Source organism: Sphaeramia orbicularis, chromosome 20 (genome assembly GCF_902148855.1).
Source record: "Sphaeramia orbicularis chromosome 20, fSphaOr1.1, whole genome shotgun sequence".
Taxonomy (NCBI): domain Eukaryota; kingdom Metazoa; phylum Chordata; class Actinopteri; order Kurtiformes; family Apogonidae; genus Sphaeramia; species Sphaeramia orbicularis.
Genome location: NC_043976.1, coordinates 3,864,556 through 3,887,688, shown reverse-complemented (window position 1 = coordinate 3,887,688; position 23,133 = coordinate 3,864,556). Strand labels below are relative to the sequence as shown.

The 23,133-nt window shown below is 38.7% G+C and overlaps 1 protein-coding gene across 1 annotated transcript in view; it reads left to right on the top strand.

Annotated features, from left to right (window-relative positions):
• LOC115411692 (microtubule-associated protein 4) overlaps positions 1–23,133 on the top strand; it is a 211,925-nt gene that overhangs the window by 64,286 nt on the left and 124,506 nt on the right. Inside the window, 2 exon segments of the mRNA XM_030123907.1 lie at positions 5,164–5,352; positions 12,318–12,374. Coding sequence (XP_029979767.1) covers positions 5,166–5,352; positions 12,318–12,374 — 244 coding nt within the window. The 5' untranslated portion in view covers positions 5,164–5,165.

Here is a 23,133-nt window from a genome sequence, read left to right as displayed (position 1 = left end):
TGCTGACAGATTCACTGACTCCATTTCCAGCTGTGTCATCATGGAATCAACATGGAGGAAATATTTAATGGGAGAATAGAATTATTAATCAGAATCTTCCTAATGCTGAGTTTCCACTTGACTCAACTGCAATGTGTCTGGTTGTCTTTGTGACACTACATGAACAAACTGTGGCTATCCTCAACATAACTGCCGCTATCAGCAACACAACAATGAAATTTCAAACTTAAACTGATGGTTTTCTAAATTATTCTAAATTATTATTTTTTGGGTGAGGGTATAGTTGTTTAGACTCAAGATTCATCAAGATACAACCAGCTTTAAAAATTTGCTCTCAAGTTTTCAAAGTTTTCCCCACCTGTCCCATGTTGTGATGTTTCTTGATGAAGTAGTCTGCGTTGTATGATTTCACATCAGGTGGAAAAGAGGTGTAAGTGTAATTTTACTGTCGTGGGAGTTCTCTGAAGTAGACGCAAATTCTCCTGAGATCTAGAGGGAACAAGAACTGATGTTGAAATCATTCAAGTAACACTAGATTTTGTGGTGGGGGTTTTGCCTTAGATCAAGCAACAACATGTTAAAACATATTTCTTGAATGTCCACTTGCAGCTGCCTGTAGAAACAAGCCAAACTACATAGACCACCAAGTTAAAATATCCAACTTTACAGCAGAAATAAATATGTTTACAGACTGATATGAATAGTGAAAATTGGCTATAGAGACCAAAATCACTTTTTCCACATGTTTTTTCATCATGGATTTTTATATAACCTACCTATGTAAATTACATTAAGGCTTTTGAATAATTATGGTCACTTTGAGTGCCAGTTTAGTGAGTGGTGTCTGTATCTGTCTGAAAAGGTGTTTGACTTTCAGAGCTACTAACAAGGCTGTAGACACAAATATTTCATGAAGTTTTTGTACTTTTATTACAATATATATTGATTCATAATTAATGAATAATGAAAATAATCCTTGACTGCAATTATACAACAAATTGTTTTCCTTCTCAAGCCCTTCCTCTGGATAGGAGAACCATGAATTCAGTGAACATGGTTGGTGAATTTGGGCAATAATGCTTCCTAATAAGTATGTGTTGCACACAGTGATACAGGGGTTGGACAAAATAATGGAAACACCTTAAAACATCAACAAAATATAATTTAATATGGTGTAGGTCCACCTTTTGCGGCAATTACAGCCTCAATTCTCCGAGGTATTGATTCATACAACTTGTGAATTGTTTCCAAAGGAATTTTAAGCCATTCTTCAGTTAGAATACCCTCCAACTCTTTTAGAGACGATGGCGGTGGAAATCGACATCTTACTTGAATCTCTAAAACTGACCATAAATGCTCAATAATGTTGAGGTCTGGGGACTGTGCCGGCCATACGAGATGCTCAACTTCATTCGAATGTTCCTCATGCCATTCTTTAACAATTCTAACTTTATGGATTGGGGCATTATCATCTTGAGGTGAAGGTGTTTCCATTATTTTATCCAACCCCTGTATGTAGGGATGGGAAATGAGAACCGGTTCCCAGTAGCGATTCCTTGGAATCGCTTGTGTGCCTGCTTAACGATTCTGCTTATCGATTCCGCCTTCATTGTACATGCGCGTTGACATCACACGTACGCTGCATTGTTTTGGTCAGAACGTAGCCAACATGGCGTTGAGGCTGAAACGGTCTGAACAGATGACACCAGGTCCACTTACTTGGAACACTTGCAAAGCTTCCATTTCTTCAAAAGGGTGGAATCCCTCCAATATCCTCAAACATTTGTCCACAGCATGTGAATCATTTACAGGAATGTCACATATTTGATACTCAGTGGCGCTTGTGAATGTAGCGGCAGAGTGAACGCCGGGCTGGTTCCGGTGTGGGCAACAAACGTCGTAACTCCTCAATTGCAAGTTTCAGAAGGTAAGAAGGGAAAGGAAATGAGGTGCACAACAACGGGACACGAGCCGAGCCGAGTCGAACCGGTTCCACGTAGTAGAAATGCAGTAATAGAGGAATTAGTGAAGTGTGTTTAGTTTCACCTTCACTCAACCCCCCCCCCCCCCCCCCCCCGAACCAGGCTGGCGTCATCTGTTATTATTATTTGTACATACTGTATATGTTATATTTTCTGTGCAGAGATGGAAATATAAAAGACAGTTAATGCAAACACACCTGTTTGTACTCTTTTATTCCCTCACCCAATGAGAATTGATAAGAGAATCGATAAGGAATCGGATCAATAAGCAATATCGATAATGGAATCGGAATCGTTAAATTCTTTACGATTCCCATCCCTAGTGATATGGTAGTACACTGGTACTTTGTCTCATTGGTGTAATGGAGTATTTTATCCAGCAGATGGGGCTGTGGCATTGTAGCTAGTTGTGTCATTGCCTCAGTCTAAAAAAATACAAAACCCAGACTGTACTCAAAGCTCAGTGAATTTTAACTGCAATACACCGAGGACCAGACATTTTATTTTAATGACATTCACTCCTTGTACTGTTCTATGGCAAGACCTTACATCCTGTCTGCTCTTTGTCTGTGTGTTTGAAAGAAAAAGTGTAAGTGAAAAATGATTTATGCATTAATTGAAGGTGAACTGTAAAGATTTGAGATGTTAGACAAATAAACAAGAGTGACTGAGCTGAAGCAGAGAAAAGCTGGCTGCTGGCACTCAAGATAATCTGGCTTTATAGTTAGAAGATGACACAACATGACTCGGCAGATTCTCCTGATGGCTATTGGTCAGCTGAACTCCCAGATGAGCTGATGACTACATGGACTATGTGTGTTTGTGCATGGGTCCATGTTTAGGTACAGATTGTTCCTCTGTGTTGATCCAAGTCTGTCCTGCTGTTCTCGGCTGCTGGTCATTTTCAACTGGAAGTGCACCACCTCCCTGTGGTTAAAAGTGACATTACATTTTGGTTTGTTATTTTAAAAAGAGGTTATTTATGACTTGTGCAAGACTGTTTATTCTGATTTATTCTGGATGTGCTTCAGAGAGGTCAGAGGTCAGACCCTGGAGCACCTTCCTTAGGTGCACCTCAGTAGGGTGAATGCTTGATCTGAGTTTAATCTGGTTTCTCATAAGAAATGTGTTTGTGCAGTGGCTACTCCGATACAAACCTGCAGCCCAGGGGCCTCATGTATAAAGACTTGCGTGGATTTCATACTGAAACCTGGCGTACACTCAAATCCAGAAAAGTCTGTACGCACAAAAAAATCCAGATGTATAAAATTGTGCATATGCCCGAATCCAAGTACACTTCCTTTACACATCCCAATCAGCGAGGAATTGAGCGCATATGTTGGAGTACCTGACTCCTCCCTCTCCACGCCTATATTTAAATATGCAAATCAGCATAAACGGGGTCTGCAGGTGGGATTCCCTCTGGGATTCCCCTGTCTGCGTGATCAGACGATGACGTCAAGGTGGACGCGAAGCGGTGGTCAAAACAGGCGGAAGGAGAAAAGAGACGAACTGAGACTGTTTGAGGAAAGAGTCCCCGATATTGTGACACTTTTCTTACAGGGCTGATGTGGATCACCCCCAGGATAAATATATATTTAGTATTTGTGTATCTCACACATTAGTTCATTCTACGGGTCATACAACAGCCTGATCACAGCCAAACTAGATAAAGGTTCATGTGTGATCATGTCAGGAAATCAAAGAGGAAATCAAAGACTTTGACTCATGTTTAATCACTCAAATTATTATTTTCCAACAATGAGACAGAAGACGGTGAGTCGCAGTATCATCCTCCTGTCACAGAGGCTTCTGTTGACTCCCCAGCGTTAGCTGGTCCTCCGGTCCTACAGCCAGCTGCTGATGCCCGTCTGACCGACATGGGTCTGTACTGACCCGAGTCACAAGAGGACATTGTGAGGACAATCGGCGGAGTCAATGAGCGACTGGACCGACTACTAAATGTTCTCACAGATATGAACACTATATTTATCAACCAATGAATTTTGTGTCCTTGTCTCTTTATATGGTTGTTGCTTAATGTCCTCCTGGGCAGGATTGGCATTGATGGGTCTAGGGTTTGTCTGGTTCTGGTTCTGGTTCTGGTTCTGGTGGTGGATGTGCTGCTCTGACAGTAGGATGACGTGTCGGTGTTTTCACTGTTCTTCTGTGTATCTCCGATGTGCCCATCAATCGGAGGAATGACCTTTTTCACATTATTAACAGTTTCCCAGTGTCACCTCTAAGTGTCGCCAATGGTTCCAAAACACTAGAAACGTGCGTACGCCAGCTATGGAGTTGGCGTGAAGGAGCGCACATTTCCACGGTCATTTCACTCTTTATACATCTGAACGTGAGCGTGGAAAAGGGCGTACGCCAGGTTTTTGTGCGTACGCACGCTTTATACATGAGGCCCCAGGTCTTTTTCTCAGCTTGATTTTTCCACATATCTATTAAAGTAAACTGATGCTGTCACTCTGTTTGACTCATCAGTTTCAAGACTTTGTGGTCCCAGTGATGCAAGAGGCTGTAATTTACTTTTGGTGTTGTTGTTGAGTGGAGCTAGTAACTTTGTTGCCACATTCTTCAACCACCTCTCCAGTGCATTTCCATCGATTTCCTTCCCTTCTGTCAGTCAGTCTGCAGATATTATGAAATGCTGCTGTTCCAAATCCAAATATGAGTTAGTATGTCTTAGCTGTAGAGTATGTCGTAGCTGTAAACTTGACTGACTGTTTTCATACAATACTTCAATCTTAATCGGCATTAGAATATTTTATTTATTTAAGGGGAAATTATTGTGTGTTACAGTTGCTTTGTGCAAGTATAATAAGTCTACAGGAAAGAAATGATCAATGCTCCACATATATATATATATATATAGACACATACAAGGGGCTGCACAGTTTTGGCCAAGAATAAAATCCTGATCGATTTGAAGATTTCCCTTTTTAAAAAATCCAATTTTGGTTCAATTAATTAATCACGCAGCCCTACATAAAGTATATATACACACGTACACATAAAGCTCTAAACAGGTTAGGTATTGTTGCCACAAGTCATTAGTGTTTATTTTCTTGACGTTTCATTCACATCCTATGTGTCTGGATATTGTATGTCGTCCATCAAATGTTTATGTGTATCCTGATGGCTGTTCTTGTACCTCTTTGTGCCTTTGCAGCCATGGCGGAGTTAGACCTGAGTCTGAGCGATGCGCTGACGGACAGCGTTCCTCAGTCAGGCCCAGAGAGCCTTGTTGAGCGGGACTTTGTGGCACAGCTGGAGGCGGAGACTTTCGAGGATCAGGTTGGGGAGACGGTGGGGAAAACAGACTACATCCCACTTCTGGACAACGATGACACCAGAGCAGGTTAGTGGGATCTAACAAAGTCAGTAAGTACCTGGAAATGAGAGATGATACAGTGTCGACATGCTGCTTTCATGACCTAAGCCTGTAAGAATAGGAGAAAGGAGTGGAGACACGGTAAAGTAAAACCACTCTGATTTGGCCTTGTCTCTGTTGTGTTGGGTCTTAAAAGTGGCAAGATGAAAACAGGATGGCAGATGCACTGTCATGGAATTACTAATAAGAAAGAAGAACTAGGATGAAAAGTAAGGACTAGCATTGAAGGAGAATTGTCTTATTTTTATAACCCAATCTGCTGGTTTCACTATAATGCAATGCACTACAATGCAGAACCTACTTATTCCTTGTTTTTTTTTTTCATATATCTTATTACATATTTCTGGAGTCTTCAGTATTAATCTATTTCAGAAGTAACAGAACAAAGGAAAGCCATGGAATAAGGAGATAGTTCTTCAGTCTTGGTACTGTACGTTGAGTAGACACAGCAACATTGACTTTCATTTGGAGTCTTCTCTTTCTGCATCTTGTGAATGTAACTATAGTCGCTTTTCCATTGGACGTCTGTGTAAAACTTTACCGACATTTCCTAAATATCGAAGAAACAGAAGTGTGTAATGTTTTTTCCATTAACTCACAAATGCGATGATTTGTTCATTCATTATCGCGAGATGACACGAGAAGTCATTCCACAAACATGGTGATGAACGTAAATATGGTGTTGATTTACAGATATATTCATTATTATTGTATATTACCCCTCTATTTCATACTAAATTAAAAAAATGATTGGGTTTCCTGGTGTGTCCACACATACCGCGACATGTTTCTTCTTCTTCACTTGTTGTATCGTGCGTCAACATCCGGTTTTTTAATTCACCTGGCTCTAGTTGCGAGAAAAGGTCTTTCCTTTTGCAGTTTTGCGCGATATACCATTTGTGCTATGCCCAAAAAAACCACCTCTTGCCAGCGCAAAAACTTTTAATCGAAAAATGAGACTTGGCAAAATTGTCATTTTTCTATTAGGTAGATTTTTATGCACAAGTTATATTTGCTCAATTTGAGGGTCAATGAAAAAGTGACTAATGGTAATGTTAATGTATTATATTTATATTGTGTTTTTCAAAGTATTCAGATGTGCTTGACAAAGGGTAAAATAAACAGATAAAAGCAGACGGTAAATCTGTGTAATCGCTAAAAACTGAAATACTGTCCAGAACACGGTTCTTCAGTCTATGTGTTTGTCCTGAAAATGCTGCTGGACAGGTGGTGCGTCATGGGTTTATCAGGGCTATAATACACCAAACATCTGCCTGCAATGAGTGAAAACCATGAGCTGATTTAATGGGTTGACTTATTCATAACAGCAGGAAGATTGTTTGTTTGCATTCCTTCTTGACATAATGATTTTTTATGCATTTCAAAAGATAAATTTGCAGTATCTGTAGTTTTAAACAGTAAAAACATGACAGACAACAGTCTTTAATGTCCTTTATTGAGATATCTATTGAAGTCATCATGCTAACTCATAAACCCTGGTCAGGTCTTTCTTGTAATACCACTTTGACCGGCCTCCAACTTGAGTAGAAGAAGGGGTAAGAGAAAAGAGCTTAATTCTGAACACATATCTTCCATCCAATGTGGAAAGTTACTACTGAGGTGGTGGCTCACATGGTAGAGCATTTATCACATAGATGGTTTGATTCCAACTGGAGGCCATGTGCTCCATGTCACTTCCTTTCTTTTCCCATCACTCTCTGCTTCCTTTGTCCAATGAACCCATCTATACTGGCTATGCTTGAACAGTTTGTTTACAGGTAATGCAAAACACAAACTGTTCCAGAAACATTTGAAATAATGTTGATTTCGGGTTTTGCTGTTGCTGTTTATTTTTATTATAATAGAAAATGAGACTCATGGAGCATTATGTAGCGTCATGATCTTTTGGAGCAGAGTGAATCCAATATCGCTGCTCAGCATGAACCTTCTGAACCTCATGACCCTTGTGAATAAATACTGGTGATGATGTTCACAACATTAAAGGCAACAAAACTCATGGGAGACCTATTTTTGAGCATGTATTATCAAAGACAGTTGCATATGGGGTCATACAAGTTCTGTACTTGCATTTGCTGACTGAAGCTGCCACCCCCAACCCCTACTCTGGTATTGTTTGGTCCAGCAGGGACTCTGTCCTCTACACATGAACCTGTTTCAGGACACCTGCATTTTTACAGGTGTAGCTCTAGTGTGAACCACTGACACCAGAGAGTGAATATACTCAGGCCTCCCTGTGTCATTGGGTCAGTTAAACAGTCATTCTTTTAGAGTTCAGTAAAAGTAATCCCAATTTTAATTTTGTTTGGTTCTGACAGCCTACTACCCAACCGTATCTAGTTGGACAGCCAAACATGGTCATCTTGAAAATGTATCATTCCCACTCCCTTCGTAGTCTTGCAAAAAACTGAGCTACTTTTTTTTGTAAAATGCTCCCCCTTTCTCTAGATTGAGTTGAACTATTATTATTGAATTTGAAACTTACACATTCTTCCTTTACCAAACACTGTCTAGTCTGAGAAGTGTAGGGATCACTGTTATGTAACTTGAACTGCAACTGCCCCTAAACAGCTGATAGTGTCAGGCACCACTGGACACTGGCTAGTGTTTACGATCTGCTATGGTGTCACTCAGCTGCAGGGAAAGCAGTAGCCTGAAGATTGGTACAGTATCTGTCACTACTTTGACCCTCCAAACCGACTGGTGAAATGTAGAAGCTGTGTAGGATGCTGTCCTGGTTTTAATTCTAGATATGATACTACTGCTGCTGTTCTTGTGGCCACAGCTCATCACATTAATAAGAATGTTTCACTGGTCAACAGGTTTTGTTGTTTTTTTATTCATGTGGCGCCCAAGAAGGTCCTGAGTTCCATTCCAACACCAGGAACCTTTCTGTGCAGAGTTTGCATGTCCTTCCTGTGTTTGCGTGGGTTCTCTCCAGGTAATCCGGCTTCCTCCCACCATCCACAGACTTGCACTAGTAGGTTAATCTAAATTTCCCATAGGTGTGAACGTTAGAGTAATTGATTGTCTCTATGTGTCCAGGTCGTTCTTGAAAATGAGAATCAGTTCTCAACTAACTTACCTGGTTAAACAAAATGTGCATTGGATGTCAGCTTGGAGGCAGATGCAATACAAGGGGTGTCACATCCTCATTTATTTTTGGAAGCAGCATTAATGTAATGGTCTCAGTATGGAAACTGAACCCAATTGCAAGACCTGGAGACAGATGTAAAAGTTCAGTGTTTATTAAACACAATAATAACTGATAAATCACTGACAATATAAATAAGCAGATCCTTGAAGGCACCAAGTCCCGGACTCTTCACAGGATCCAGAGACAGGACCGGAGATTGGACTTCACAGCCTGGACCGGTCACACACGTCGGTAACCCGACTAGGGGAAAGCAGAGAATAGTCAGTATCCAAACCTGGTCATACACAGGGAAGCAAACGGAAAGGCAACAGGACATTAGGAACAGGCAGGCTCACGTACCAGAAATACAGGCGAAAAGGTCGAACACACGTGGAATCAGCTGGAGGCAGAGGCACAGACAAGGGTAGGCAAAAGGCAGGAGGCAAAAAGGCAATCCAGGTCAAAAAACAGGCAAACAGGATCCAAAAACACTGGTCAGTATCACACAGAGGAGAATACAAACTAGCACAGGACAAAGGGAAACACAGGGCTTAAATACACAAGAGGGAGGGGAGAAAACGAGACACAGGTGTGGCAAATCAGGGCGGGGAAAGGTAATCACACAGGTGGGAGTAATGGGGAACGGGAAGCAAAGACACCAGACATAACACATGAGGAGGACTTAACAAAATAAAACAGGAAATGACAGACAAAACAGACAAGACAGACAAAACCAGACTAACGTCTGGAGGCTGATGTGACAATTAAACCTGTATTGGTGGATTGTTGACCTACCACTGCATGCAGAAACAAAAACATGCCCATTCATACATAGTTATGAGGCTTTTACTTCAACTGAGTGAAAAAACAGCTGTCACATAAATAGTGTTTCCTGTGGAATATTTAAGAGGCATGGCACTATTTTGTGGTCAGGCTGTCAGCAAAATGTTCACTTGATTTCATAAAGATAAGCACAGCTGACAATCAGGCAAACAAAAACGGGGAAAAACAAAAGTAGAGCAACATTTGTTAACTCTAATTCTAGTAATTTTTACAGTATTAAATATAGTCTTACGTACACCAACAGCCATAACGTTTTGGCCACTGACAGGAGTGGTAATAATATTGATTATTTCATTACAATGGTACCTTTCACTGGGTTGGATATATTAGGCAGGAAGTAAACATTTAGTTCTCGAAGCTGGTGTGTTGGAAACTAAAATGAGCAACATAAGGAACTGAGTGACTTTGACAAGGGTCATGTATAATTATGGCTGGTAATAGTGATGACTGGCTCAGAGCATCTCCACAACTGCAAGTCTAGATGGGTGTTCCTAGTCTTTCAGTGGCTAGTACCAACCAAAAATGGGCTAAGGAAGGACATCCTAATCTCAGGACCTTTGGACATCTGTGGGAGGTGTTGGACAAATGAATCTGACCCATGGAGGTCCATTTCTCTACTTCCAGGGAAACCTGGCCAGAATAGAAAATGTTCTTTTGCATAATTTCATTCTCTGTGTATTTTCAGTTTATGACTTTTTCTTTCATCTTCCATGTCATTTTTGTCTGAATCGCTTTTGCAATGGTTCATGTTGTTACTTCTTTGACCTCATTTTTGTTGTGTTATGTCTATTGAAATTTTGTTCAAGTCTTTGTCATATTTGTCTCATAACAAGCCTATTATGACAATACCAGGAGTTCAGAATACAGATAGTTATGTTAAAACATATAGGAAGCAAAAGTTAAAATTTGTCAAAAACCTATGTGAAGTACAAACACCTGAAAACTACTTAATAATGAAGTACTTTGTTATTCCCCACCTTTGGGTTTCATATTTCTCAGCTAACTGTAGTTTTGAAGCACTAATAGTAATTTACATGTGTGACAGGTCAGAAAATTCATAAAGATTGTAACTCCTGAGAATGTACAATGTTCTGATATAGAAGTTCATACACACTGTAAGGGTAAACTATGTAGTGCTTGTTGGTGATATATTGGCAAAGTAGCACTTTTTTTCAATATGGTAGCATGATTTATTAAGCTAGTATATTCGTGTGTTTATAGAAATTAAAAACTGATTGGGCACATGGGTAGACCAAATCAGACAGACAGTTAGATCAAATTCGCAGCTGAGTGAATAACCAGTTGAAACAAAGTGACAGATAACCGAGGATGACTCAGCTGCCGGGGCTGTTTTGGTTCGCAGACACTTTGGTCGGACAGTCAGACTCTGTGTGGGTACTCGTCAGTGACAGCCGGCTGCAGGATGGGCCGTGGGTGGTGTTGCCAGTGATCAACTGTGGCACGCCGCATGCATTTGGACAAACGCAGACATGCTGACACGCCGAGTGCCAAACAGCAGGGCGAGGCAGTCTGCGAGTTATTGTCCTCTGTCAGCAGACACGCCAGACTTAGAAGAACAGTTTGTGGTTTTTCTTCTACAGTTTTTTGTGCTCTGATGCACATGTATTGCGTGGTCTCTGTGTCTGTAGTAATGACTGATGTGTGTTTGAAGAGTGCGCTCTTGCTTTTGATCATTGTTATTGTTTATGTTGTACTGGACACAAAGGAATTATGCATTGTGACAGTACTTTCTGGAATATATCCATGGTTTGGATTTGTGCATGCCTGCTTATATGCGTATCTATATAGTAATGTGTAGAGGTATTGGAGACTAATCTCATTTAATTGCGTTGTATGTCACGCCACTTCTTATGGCATTTGCCGTGATATATGTACGCATTTTCAAGCTTTCACATGTTATTGAATGCCATTTGATCGTGTGTCAATTTACGCCAAGATCTCCAGTATACATGACTCTAACCCCTAACCATAACCCTAACCCTAAGTGTGTGGAATTTGATGCGACATGAACATACATATCTGTACACTTATAATGTGTACAGGTAACACGCCAATTAAAGTGGTACGTATATTTATGCGAGTCATGATATCATGTCGGGTATTGAATGCAGGGACCTAGGGGTTAAATGTTGTGGCTACATGTGCTTTGCATGTTTGTTGAAGAGAAATGTAAAGTGCAGACCTCCTTTTCACTATGTTAATTGTATAAATGCATTTTGCAATTAAATGTTTACATAGTGAAGAAAAAATGACTATTCCACTCAAAATCCAATTTAAATATAGCTGATGCCATTTTTAGAATAATAATTTGACCCATAACAGGCTGTCTACAGTCAGAGGCAAATATTTTCCACCCAATTTGATGTGCATATTTTGAATGCACTGTGAAGATTGCTAAAGCCTGAATAGTATCTACACGTGGAAAATATGAAAAGGAAAATATCAATGACAATATCTAAACAGAATACGCTATGTGCAAGATGTGTCATGTTTAGAATACTGTCATATTTAGAATAAGAGTGGAATATTGGTGTGCATGTAAATATGTCTTTCTGTGCTTGTCTGAGCTGTATATGTACTTGTGTGTCCATGCAGTTCCCTCTTGGAGCAAAGCTATGTGTTAATATGAGTGTCCATCAGATAACGGTGAATCAGCTGTCACAGCATCACCTCCATCAGCATCCTGTACTGACTCCAGCCAGTTTGTGCAGCCCTCTGCCTGACCCATCCTGACTGTAACGGGCCTGTTGTGACCCAGACAACTGCACATTTTAAAAGCCTGAGGCTCACTTTCAGATTTTTGCCATATGAACAGATCTGCTGTTTGATTTCTGTCTCGCCATTAGCTGTTAGCGCTCAGACACTCAGACAGTAATGTGTTTACTTGTTTTGTGTGTGTGATGTGTGTGTGCAGAAGCGGGTACTGCGTTGGAGAACGGCGAGCAAGAGGCTCAGGGGGTGCAAAAGCCTGGTAAGATGTATCCCACAATTCCCTTTTGCTGCTGGTCATTGTCATCCACCAATCATGTCCTTTTAATCTTTTCTTGCCTTTCAACTTCTTTACTTCTCCTTCCTCATGTTAGTTTAACTGTGCGTGTGTGTGTGCATGCGTGTGTGTGTGTGTGTGTGTGTGTGCGTTAGTGAGTGAGAGAAAGTGTTATACAAAGACTTTCACATCCTTTCTGGTTCTCTGAATTCCCAAGCTATTGCTCTTGTGTTTCTGCCATCCAATTAAGATGCGAAGCAGAACTCTGGAAAACACTGTAAACCTAAGTTTAGGAGTATCCACGTAAAGCCACTAAGGGGAAAAAAAAAGAAAATCGTCTTTACTGCTCCCTAGTGGTAGTGTAAAGAAGACACTGACCTGACCCAGGTATTATACTACCAGAGTAATAGGAAATAGATTGTGACATGAGTAATGTAACTATGTAAACTTAATAAAAATAATGAGACTATTATGTTCGATTATTATACCTCCGCCCACCGATACCAGATATTCCATCCGTCCGTCCTTCCGTCTGTCCATCCATCTGAGATTTATGTCCAACCTATTTCTCGGACACTATTCACCCAGTTCTTTTCAAATTTCACACACATGTTCTTTACATCTGCCTTTCTCTCATTTTTTTGCTTTTTTTTTCAGACATTTTTTGAAAAGTTTTTAAAAAGATGGAAAGCAGAAGGGGCAAAGTGTTGTGCGACCGGGTGGGGGTATTAGTAAGCTCTGCTTACTTTTTCACTTGATTAATTTTCTTACAAATGTTTTAAACTGGGTGAAGAAGTGGAAAAAATTAAGAAGACTTCCATTAAAACCGGACAGTGTAAATCATAGAACAATCTTACATCTTAAAGCACAACCCCAAAAACAAGTCACAAGTATTTAGAGCAGAAACAACACTCTGACTGCAGGAAAGACATAACCACAACCTAAATCAGATCTACTGTATTCAGCAGACACACAACGAACTGTTCAAAACATTTTGACACTAAATCCTGAATGAAACTTTTTGTCTTTTTCAATGTCAGAAAATTTGAAGTTCATACACTAATCCAGTTTGCTTTGAGGGATGCAAAGTTGAATGGTAGAAGAGAGATAGTACAAAACAGGAGTACCAATGAAAACCTTGCTCAAAATGAAAGAATGCAGCCCATCTCAAGACAGATGGCAATTCCTTGTAAGCCATCCTCCCCTTGATGGTGTCACATGTCAAATTGTCATGGATTTTTTTTGTTTTGTTTTGTTTTGCAATTACAGTTATATTCAATATGTAATTTAAATAGACATACATAGCATTCTGGGATATTGATGAGAATCCACCTAGTCATTCTGTCTTTTTAGCAGGATGGTTTTAGACTTTTTGCAGTACTGATGTTTTTCTTCTCCTCATTTTTTATTTGTTTTTTAGCAGTAACCCTTCTCATTTTTTGGAGTCCTGAAAGTGCAACAAAAATAAGACTGAGTGTAAATATAAATTACCCTGAAGTCATTTCATGCTGTTGTGAAAAAGTGAAGTTGCTACCACAAGAGACACATGGTAGAGCAGAAGAATTACATCCAAGGTGCGCCTCATAGTGTCTGATCAGCTATTTGTAATTACAACTGTCAATCACATATTCAACCTTCTTACCTGTCTGGAAATTAGACCAAAACCTGGATCACAGTATATTTTCTACAGTCTGAAAACACAGGCAACTAGTAGATAGTAGAAGTCTCATGTCCTCTCTGACCACCTGAATTACATTATGCTCAAAGGAAAAATTATGGAACTTGTCCCTAATGGTGCTCAAAACTATTACCCCTAACGAACTAAAACTGACACTGTGCTTTAATGTTAGCTGTCATCAGTCTGGTCATCTGAGTGTGTCAAGTGATACTGTTCAGTATTTGAAAAAGTGCATCATATTTTGAGATGTTGAAAATCAATCAATCAAATTTTATGTATATAATGCAAAATCATAACAAAAGTTATCAAAACCAGACTCTCAAATGAACTGAGAAACTAACAATTAAGAAACACAGCAGCATCTCTACTCCAGTTTTCCTCTAAGTTAAAACAAACTAAAGTTTATACCTTATTTACCATGCAATTTGCCTGTTTCAGAGTCAGAACATCACATTCTGAGCCACACCTCAGCTCAGGAACTGACTTGAATCATTTAAGAGTTTATATTTAATCAGTGGTTCCTTATAAGTTAAGATATTTGCATAATCATTGCATGTATCTGTATCCTAAATGACAAGGAGAGATTATCAGGTGTCACTCTGATGGTATCAGTCATACTCCTTTCAATAACATGAGTCACTTCAAGTGCTCGGTTGCAGTGATCCTTTGTACTCTGCAGTGTTTTTGTTGCTTATCGTGTTCCCAAGTTATCTCATTTAGGAGGTAATTAGCTGCAGAGAATAGAGATGTGGCCCTAATGAACAGCCCCTCTGTCTTGCCTTCTGGCTGTCTGCTCAGACTGAAATAGACTCAGACAGGGGAAGAGTTTCTGCCGTGTGTGGGTGTGTGTATTTTTATGTCGATCCATTTTGGAAATTGCCTCATTAGATATTACTTTCTTTTTCCCCCCTGAGCTTCTGTTTCTTCTATTGCTCTGTTCACTTTTCATCTTGGTCCATTTATAAACTGCAGAACTGCTCTGCATGTGACATGATTGATGATTTTTGCATGATAAAGGAAGTGGTATGTGTTTTCTCCTCCCACTGACAAAACATTAATCTAATATTCCTGTGTACCAAACTACACTACCCACAAGTCAGCTGCAGAGTGTGTATGTGCCTGAGAACATGACAGGAAAATTCGCTTCATCCCAAAATCTGCTGACCTCTAAATCTGAGGTGTTTCTCCACTCTGTCAATCTAAAGATTTCAGGAGGACATTGAAGACAACTTTTTTTTTTTCCCGTTTATACGTCAGTGCAGTCCGTTGTTCATAGTGTGAAAGCAAATCATAATAATTTGAACTGTATCAGGAACTAAACTAAATGCAACATATCATTACTAAATGAATCTTGTTGGAATATGCAATAGGCACAATGAACATATTTTAAAATAATCATCACTTAATATTAGATTGAGTTTAATATGGTGTCTCCCTCCAAAACATAAATCAGCAGTGTGTTTGCATCAGCTTTTCAATCTATCGAAAAAAACCTTTAATGGAAACACCAAATTAAAAAAAACCAACAAAAAACCCCAAAACATTGGTATCGATAAAAGCTACAAGTAAATAGGAGTAAACATTCAAAACCAATTTAATTAATTAGGAATTATATGTGTACATGAGTGGCCTAATAACAGACAATAATGATTTAATCGAAGACATGGACATATATGACATATTAAATGGAAACAACAATGAAACACCATGTATGAAGAGATGTTCGAGCAAATTCTAGATGTGGACAGACTGCAGAGGGATGTGAAGCATTATAAGATTCAGACACCAGTGGTTTAGTTCAGGAGCAAAAGCTAAAACCAGCTTCAGGTTTTTGCCATAATCCCTCTTTAAGTCTGTTAGCTCCTTAATCACCTGTCAAAGTAGTAAACATGAAACATTTCAAGAATAAAACATAATAATGAAAAACCAAGTCTTAATATTCACAGTATATGATGTGATGTGTTTAGATGTAAACTCACCTTATGACATTGTTTTAAAGGGGGGTGGGGGGTTAAAAATGTACATCTTCACAGTGGAAATTGAAACATTAGGAATCTATAAATCTATAATTGTTCAAACTGCATTTGCACTGCACTAGATTCTTCCTGCTTCAGTCCATCTTCAGTCTGCTTCGGACTGGCTTCAGGTTTCCACATCACAGTCAGACGCTGAATCAAAATTGTGTCCAAAAAGTTGTGGCTGGAAATTTCACTGAATTCACATACCCTACCTATAAGTCCACCCCTGAAAGTCTGTTGTTTGGTCAGGACAGATACATTTAGGCAGTAGTAACCTCAAGTATCATTTACTCCAAAGTGTTAAACTTTGCAAAGACATCAGACTAACTAGTGATCGATTAAAATAAAATAAAAGTGAATATACGTCGGCCTTGCAAGGTCATCAAGGCCCTGAACTTTTCTATGTGGAGCTTTCATCTTCTGCTCCATGCAGGTGCTGCTTTCCTCCACTGGTTTTTCTTTTTTCCATCATCCAAATTTAACAGGTTATCTGGTGACTCTAGATTGCATGTTGGTGTAAATGACACTGTGTTTGGATGTCTATCTCTATGTATCAGCCCTGTGATGAGCTAATGAACTCTCCAGTGTCAGCTAGAATCAAAGTCTGTACCTGGTAAAAGGCTAAGTGATGATACACATGAGGTAATTTTACTCAGGATTCTCTAATAATTAGGCTTTAATACACACTCCTGAACAAGAAACTGTCACTTTTTTTCATCATATTTTTTTCAATTACTCTTTGTTTTGTTGGATGGAAGAAAAAAAAAGACAATTAGTTACAAGAACACATGATAGGGGACATAAAACAATGAAGTTGCAAAAAGATGAAAAGATTATTCAAGGAAGACACAAAAATGCATTGCCTGATTCACCAATCAGTTTTGGGGTTTTTTTCCATTTATTTTTAAAATAAAATTGAAATTTTATGTTATAAAAGCTAGCAAACACTAAATCTAAGTATCATGATATGAAAAATATCACAATAAGAATAATTAGTATTTATTTGTTACCGAGTCTTTTGTCTAATTGGACTAAAGTGAATCAGATCTGTCTCTGCCTATCACAAGAAGACTCAGAAAATTAACACAAGAATTAATAAATAGAAATGAATGGATTTTCTTTATTTTATATCCTGTTATTATGGCATTTATTTCCTTAGTCTCCTATGGTGTCAGCTGTTACAAGTGCATTATGGGAAGGATACAACTGTCAGACCCATTTCATGTGCATTAGTAACTCAAAGCCTCTGTGTGGATTGATACTGTTGACAGTGGGAGGAGTGTTCAGCATGTAAATCAGACATTTGCTTTGGCATGTTTGCTACTTAGCTGTCTTGCTATTTGCATAGCATGAGATTGTGTCGCCATGGTAACAGAATGAATTTGTGTGCATGGATGTGTGTGCTTATTACTGGGAGAATACAAAGAAAAATACACATTTTACTTTCACTTTGCTCTTTTTCTGTTCACAGATGCTCTGTTTAAGCTTAGGCAGTGTCACATTTCCCACACTGCATCAGTATGAAATCAGCAGTAATGGAAAAATAGAGCTTAATGTGTGTTATAGTTTTTCTTTTCCTGTAGCAGGGCCTACTTTAGGAGACAAAGCATCTGGCCTTGTCTAGGTGTTTTGGATCCATTCATCACTGTTCTTGGGGCAGACCCTAGGGATAGGATGCACACAGTATAAGTAGTAACTGGGCCACAGAATTGAGGCCATAAGCTGAGCACTGACGGAGCAAATGCAGATGTATACGTGTGTGTCGAGATGTTGCATGTCACCGCTTCTGCATGGCACACTAAGAACCAGTATGGAATAACTTGACGAATATTTGACCAATCTAACGTGTTGCTCTTAACTACATTTCACAGTGCAATATTGTGCTTTTTACTCCACAATTACTTGACGATTACTAGGATCAATATGTATTATTCACATGTGCTCATGTACTTACGTGACATTTTGGAGTCTGCTTTGTGCTGCTAGCCAGTCATTCGTTGATAACTACTTAGTGAGTAACTCTCCTTCCTATATCTTGAGACCAGCCTGTAAACAGATTTTTATGTAGAGGTTTAAGGTAACCTTTTCAGCAAAATCCTTTTGCTGGATCCTGAGTTATGCTTCCCCATACAGCAGTAACATCTGTAGTTTGAGAGTGGAGCCTACACTCAAGTATCTCTAAGTGTAATACCCCTGACAGCCACTAGATGTTGCTCCAAAAAGCCTTGGCTCCCATAAACATCTGTTAAACTTCTGTCTACAAATACTAGGGCAGTCATGTTTTTTTCCAGGAGTCATTTTACTCTCAATTGTTTTATTTAGAAGTCTGCTGGTAAGCCATCTTTAAGTTATTTCTCTGTTAGAAAGACTCTCAGGTGAATAAAAAGCTTTGATGTCTGTTGTATCAGGCCATGAATGACAAGTCTGAATGAAAAGTTAGACTATTAGTTAGACTATTATTGACAGACAATTCCATTTTAGTTACACTAACACCAGCGCGATCACCAAATAACACTGCTGAGTAAATTTTGGAAGTTTATTGGCTATTGTTTATTACTTTTTGACTGTGTCCATAAGCTAGTTTTTAGCATTAGCTCACCCATTTACCCTGCTTCCCCATTTTTGCTCTTTTGTCAAATTATAGACAAGAAGACCAACACGGCAATACCAACAAGTGCAATCAATATGCTTTATCATGCTAGTGATATCCACAACTAGCTCCCAGCACAGCACGAACTCCAACTTGAACTTGACATGAGCACACAAGCATTGATGTTTTTGCATATTGAACCTTTAATTTAAGGTCTCAGTGCGTCTTCCATTATGGTAAAGATGAGTGAAACAAGGTGCTCCTCATGTTGGTCAAGTGTTTGGCAGTTGTTAGATAAGTTGCAGTTAAGTTTCTGACAGCTTTACTAACTTGATTTTTTTCCTTTTCCCTCTTATTTTCTTTTATCTCTACTGTTTATTTCTTTCATCTCCCTGCTCTTATTTCTTTCGACGATTTGTTAAGTCATTTTTCATCCCCTCTCTAAATACACCCTCTTCTGTTGATATACTGATTTGATTTTTCCACCTCTTTATTTTCCAAACTGCTGCCATCTTCTTTTCCTCTTCTTGCTTTTTCCCTCTGTTATTTTCTTTCTCTCCTCCTCTCCCAATCCCAATGCTTCAGAGGACTAGAACCTGCCTCCGTCGCCATGCCAACTGTCAATCAGCTGTGCTTCCAGTTCTGTGCACTTCCTCTCCTCTCCTCCCTCCCCAAACACACACACATATGAGCTCTATCCATGATTCCTTGATCCACTGTGAAGGAGAAAGCCTTGAGTTTGCAGAGCAGACATCCCTTTCGGCATCTCACACACATAATGTATGCACATTCACACACAGCCACGCGGTTCTGACTTCAGCACACACTGTTCTTCCAAATAATTTGTAGACACACTGTCATTCACTTGGCTGAGCAAAGCGGCTGCCTCGAACACACCACTGGTTTTGGATTCATACACAGTCACATTTGAAATTCAATTTGTTAATTTTTTGGTTTGCTCCTTTTTTGTCTTGTTACTGAATTACAATCTGTCCACTGCGTACTATGAAATGTTGTCTCCATGTCCACCCCAATCTGATCACTCCAAAAGAAGAGAAAAATGTATGTGAAAACCAAATAATACCATGACAAAATGCAGATCAGTGCAGGCAACTTTACATGTATGCACCAATGTAACCCAAAGTAATGCACATGTGTGGCCCATTTGATTTGTGCCCCTCTCTCTTACAACCACTGTGAAGCAGACAGTAGGTTGAAAAGTTTTATCTCCTAACACAAATCCACTCGCAGGCACTGACACCATGCAGCAGCCAGCCCTCGTCTGTGTGTCTGACACCTTTCAGACTGAGTCTGCATTGCTTTCAGCCTGATCCAGCAACACCCAACATCCAGCACGCACACGCGCGCGCTCACACATACACACACACATACACACATACACTCACACACACACACAAACATACATCATATTAATCCACCAAAGAACTATTCATGCTCTGTCCAGACTCTTCTTCCTCATAATGAGATGAAAAGCAACGGCTGTGTTCTTGCACAGTTCAGACAGATAGAGAGACCCGGTGCCAGGATGAGGACAGGACAATGGGATTGTCAGGATGAGGGACACACACACACACACACACACACACACACACACACACACACACATACACACATACACTCACACACACACACAAACATACATCATATTAATCCACCAAAGAACTATTTATGCTCTGTCCAGACTCTTCTTCCTCATAATGAGATGCTTTTAGTCTAATCATCTGTAATGGTCACCTTTCCACAGGATGTTTTCTTGTGCTTTCTTTCACTATTAAAATGAATGACCTAGAAAGGTACTTGAAAGAGCTCATACCTCCATGAAGGCCCCAGGTCCTGTACTTCAATCAAATGCACTATTAAATGCATTATATCCTATATATTATAATAGGGTAATTGTTCCATAATTCAGCTATGAAATGGTTTGATAAAAACAAAATGGGTTTCATAACACTTGCTAATTTTCTTCTTTTGATATGGAAATCCATACACAACAAAAACAACTGCATTACATGAGGCGACAGTAAATGGTTACAGTAAAACTTTCTAAAACTTTTTCTTGGACTAGTCAAAATAAAATACCCTTCAACTTCAATACAAGTGACACTAACATTTTGTAGTGTTACTCTTACTCACATATGCTTAGCGGTCCTGTTTTTTCCATATTACTTTACCATGTAAGTGGCTGAATTTACAGCTAAAAGTGTTACGATGAAAATCATTTATCAGTCAATATTATTAATTACCACATCTTTATGATCAGAACATGATGAAAAGGGGGACATTTCACAGATAAAGGAGAACATTCACTTAGAACAAAAAAGTTCAATAACACAATCTTGAAACATTGTATAAGTGTTTTATTTGACAATGTGAGCACAATAATACCCAAATAACATAAAGTTTTAAGTTATTTCGCAATATAAATATATCCACCATAATAATTTTTTTATGTTCCTTTCAATGAGAATCTGGGATAGAAATGGTATTTACCAAACCTTCACCGTTTGACACGTCTGCTACGACAGTAGACATACTGTGACTGTATCAGCCAGTCCAAATGGATTTACTTCCAAATGTAATCATCTCATCCTTGGGCCAAGCTTTATCCCTCTACCAGTTTACATGAAAATCAACACAGTAGTTCTTGTTTAATCCTGGAGACAGACAGACAGATAGAGACGGACAGACAGACAAATAGAAAAAATAGCCAATAGACAATTACATTATACCTCCAAGAAAAACATAAAATCAGACCTTCACAATCAGTAAGGGACAATCAGCAATGAAAAGGAATGTCTTTTTTCCAGATTACTAAAGTGTGTTGTTTGCTTCATTGATGTTATTCACTTGATCTCTGTGTTTCAGCAGCTATTTATTGTATGTGATTTACTCAGTTCTCTCTTATGAATCCATGTGTTTGTTGTAGTTTGATATTGCTTTCGTTCTCTGAGCCTCATTGTCAAAATGTAGCAACAATCAGAAGGTTTTCTTTACATACATCACTGCTGTGGCACTTATGAGAAAGTATTTGTGAAGTTTTTTTAGGGGTACTTGTTACCAATGACATTTACATCTGTTCAGATTTTGGTTTGTGAAAGCAATAAGAATGCTGTTGTGTTATTCAAACAAATTCACTTAATAATATTGACATGTACGCAACATTCAACGGAAAAATCGAAATGTCACAGATCACAGTTCATCCATCCCATATTTGAACACGTGTTAATTTCCCTTCTAATGTGTTTATTGTAATGCGATAAGGACCTCTGAATGCCTGTTGGTTAAAGGTCAGAGGTCATGTAAGCTACAGACACAGTAGCGCTTGAGTCAGATTTGCTCAGTGTGTGTGAACATGACAAATGTTTGACCCTGCACCTTTTTGTGGAAATGTATTGCTACGAGGCCAGGAAAAAGAAATCAGAGTAGCATCATGTTCAGATGAAGGCCTTGTTCCATTGTGTTTTTTCTCATTATAACACGATTTTGTCATGTTATGTTAAAACATTTTTATCTTATAACAGGATATTTTCACATTTAACCAGATATTTTCATTTTATAACATTATAATGAGACGTTGTTGTTTCTAATCGGATATTTTCACATTTCAACAAGATATTTTGAAGTTACAATACAAATATTTTTGTTTTAAGATATTTTTCCAGTTGAATCTGATTATTTACATATTAAAAGAAGAAATTTACATTTATAATAGTACTGCAAAATTGTTATATTGTTAGAGCCCAAAAACACTTCTCATTCAACTAGGAACTTTTGTAACAACACAAAATATAGCATGAACTGCTATCAATCATCTGTTGCATAATCTGAAATGTTAATGTTATAACAAGATAAGTAGTGTATTATTATAGTAAGAAAAAATTCTGGATGTTGTTACACTGTGAAAATTTCTTGTGATAACATAAAAATATTGTGTTATAATGAGAAAATATCTATTATAATGTGCTGTTGATGTAATGTAAAAAAAAAATCTCATGAATAATTGTATTTTAATATCAAAATACCCTGTTATAATAACATATTTACTTTATATAGTGATACTAATCTGTTTTTCTTTTTCTGGTTTAACAGTAGTGTGCTTCCACTACTTTTGTATATTGTTATTTTATGATTTTATTTTAATACAGACACATGAAGAGATCCTATCAAAATGTGTGTCACTAATCCGGCCTGTTCGAAGTGTTTGTTCCAAATGCTGTCTGTCTTAATCTCCTTTTCTAGATGTGCCTCTCTTTGCTGTCTGCTGCACCTTGTGCTAATAAACCAATATGTAACACACACTCACCTGCTTCTGGGTTTGTCTTTCTTCTTCTGACCAACTCTTTTACTAAAGCTCTTATCTAATGTCTAACTGCTGCTTTTCTTTTCCACTCTTTCTCTTTCCTTCCCTGCAGCCTTTCATAATACATGTTGCATTAT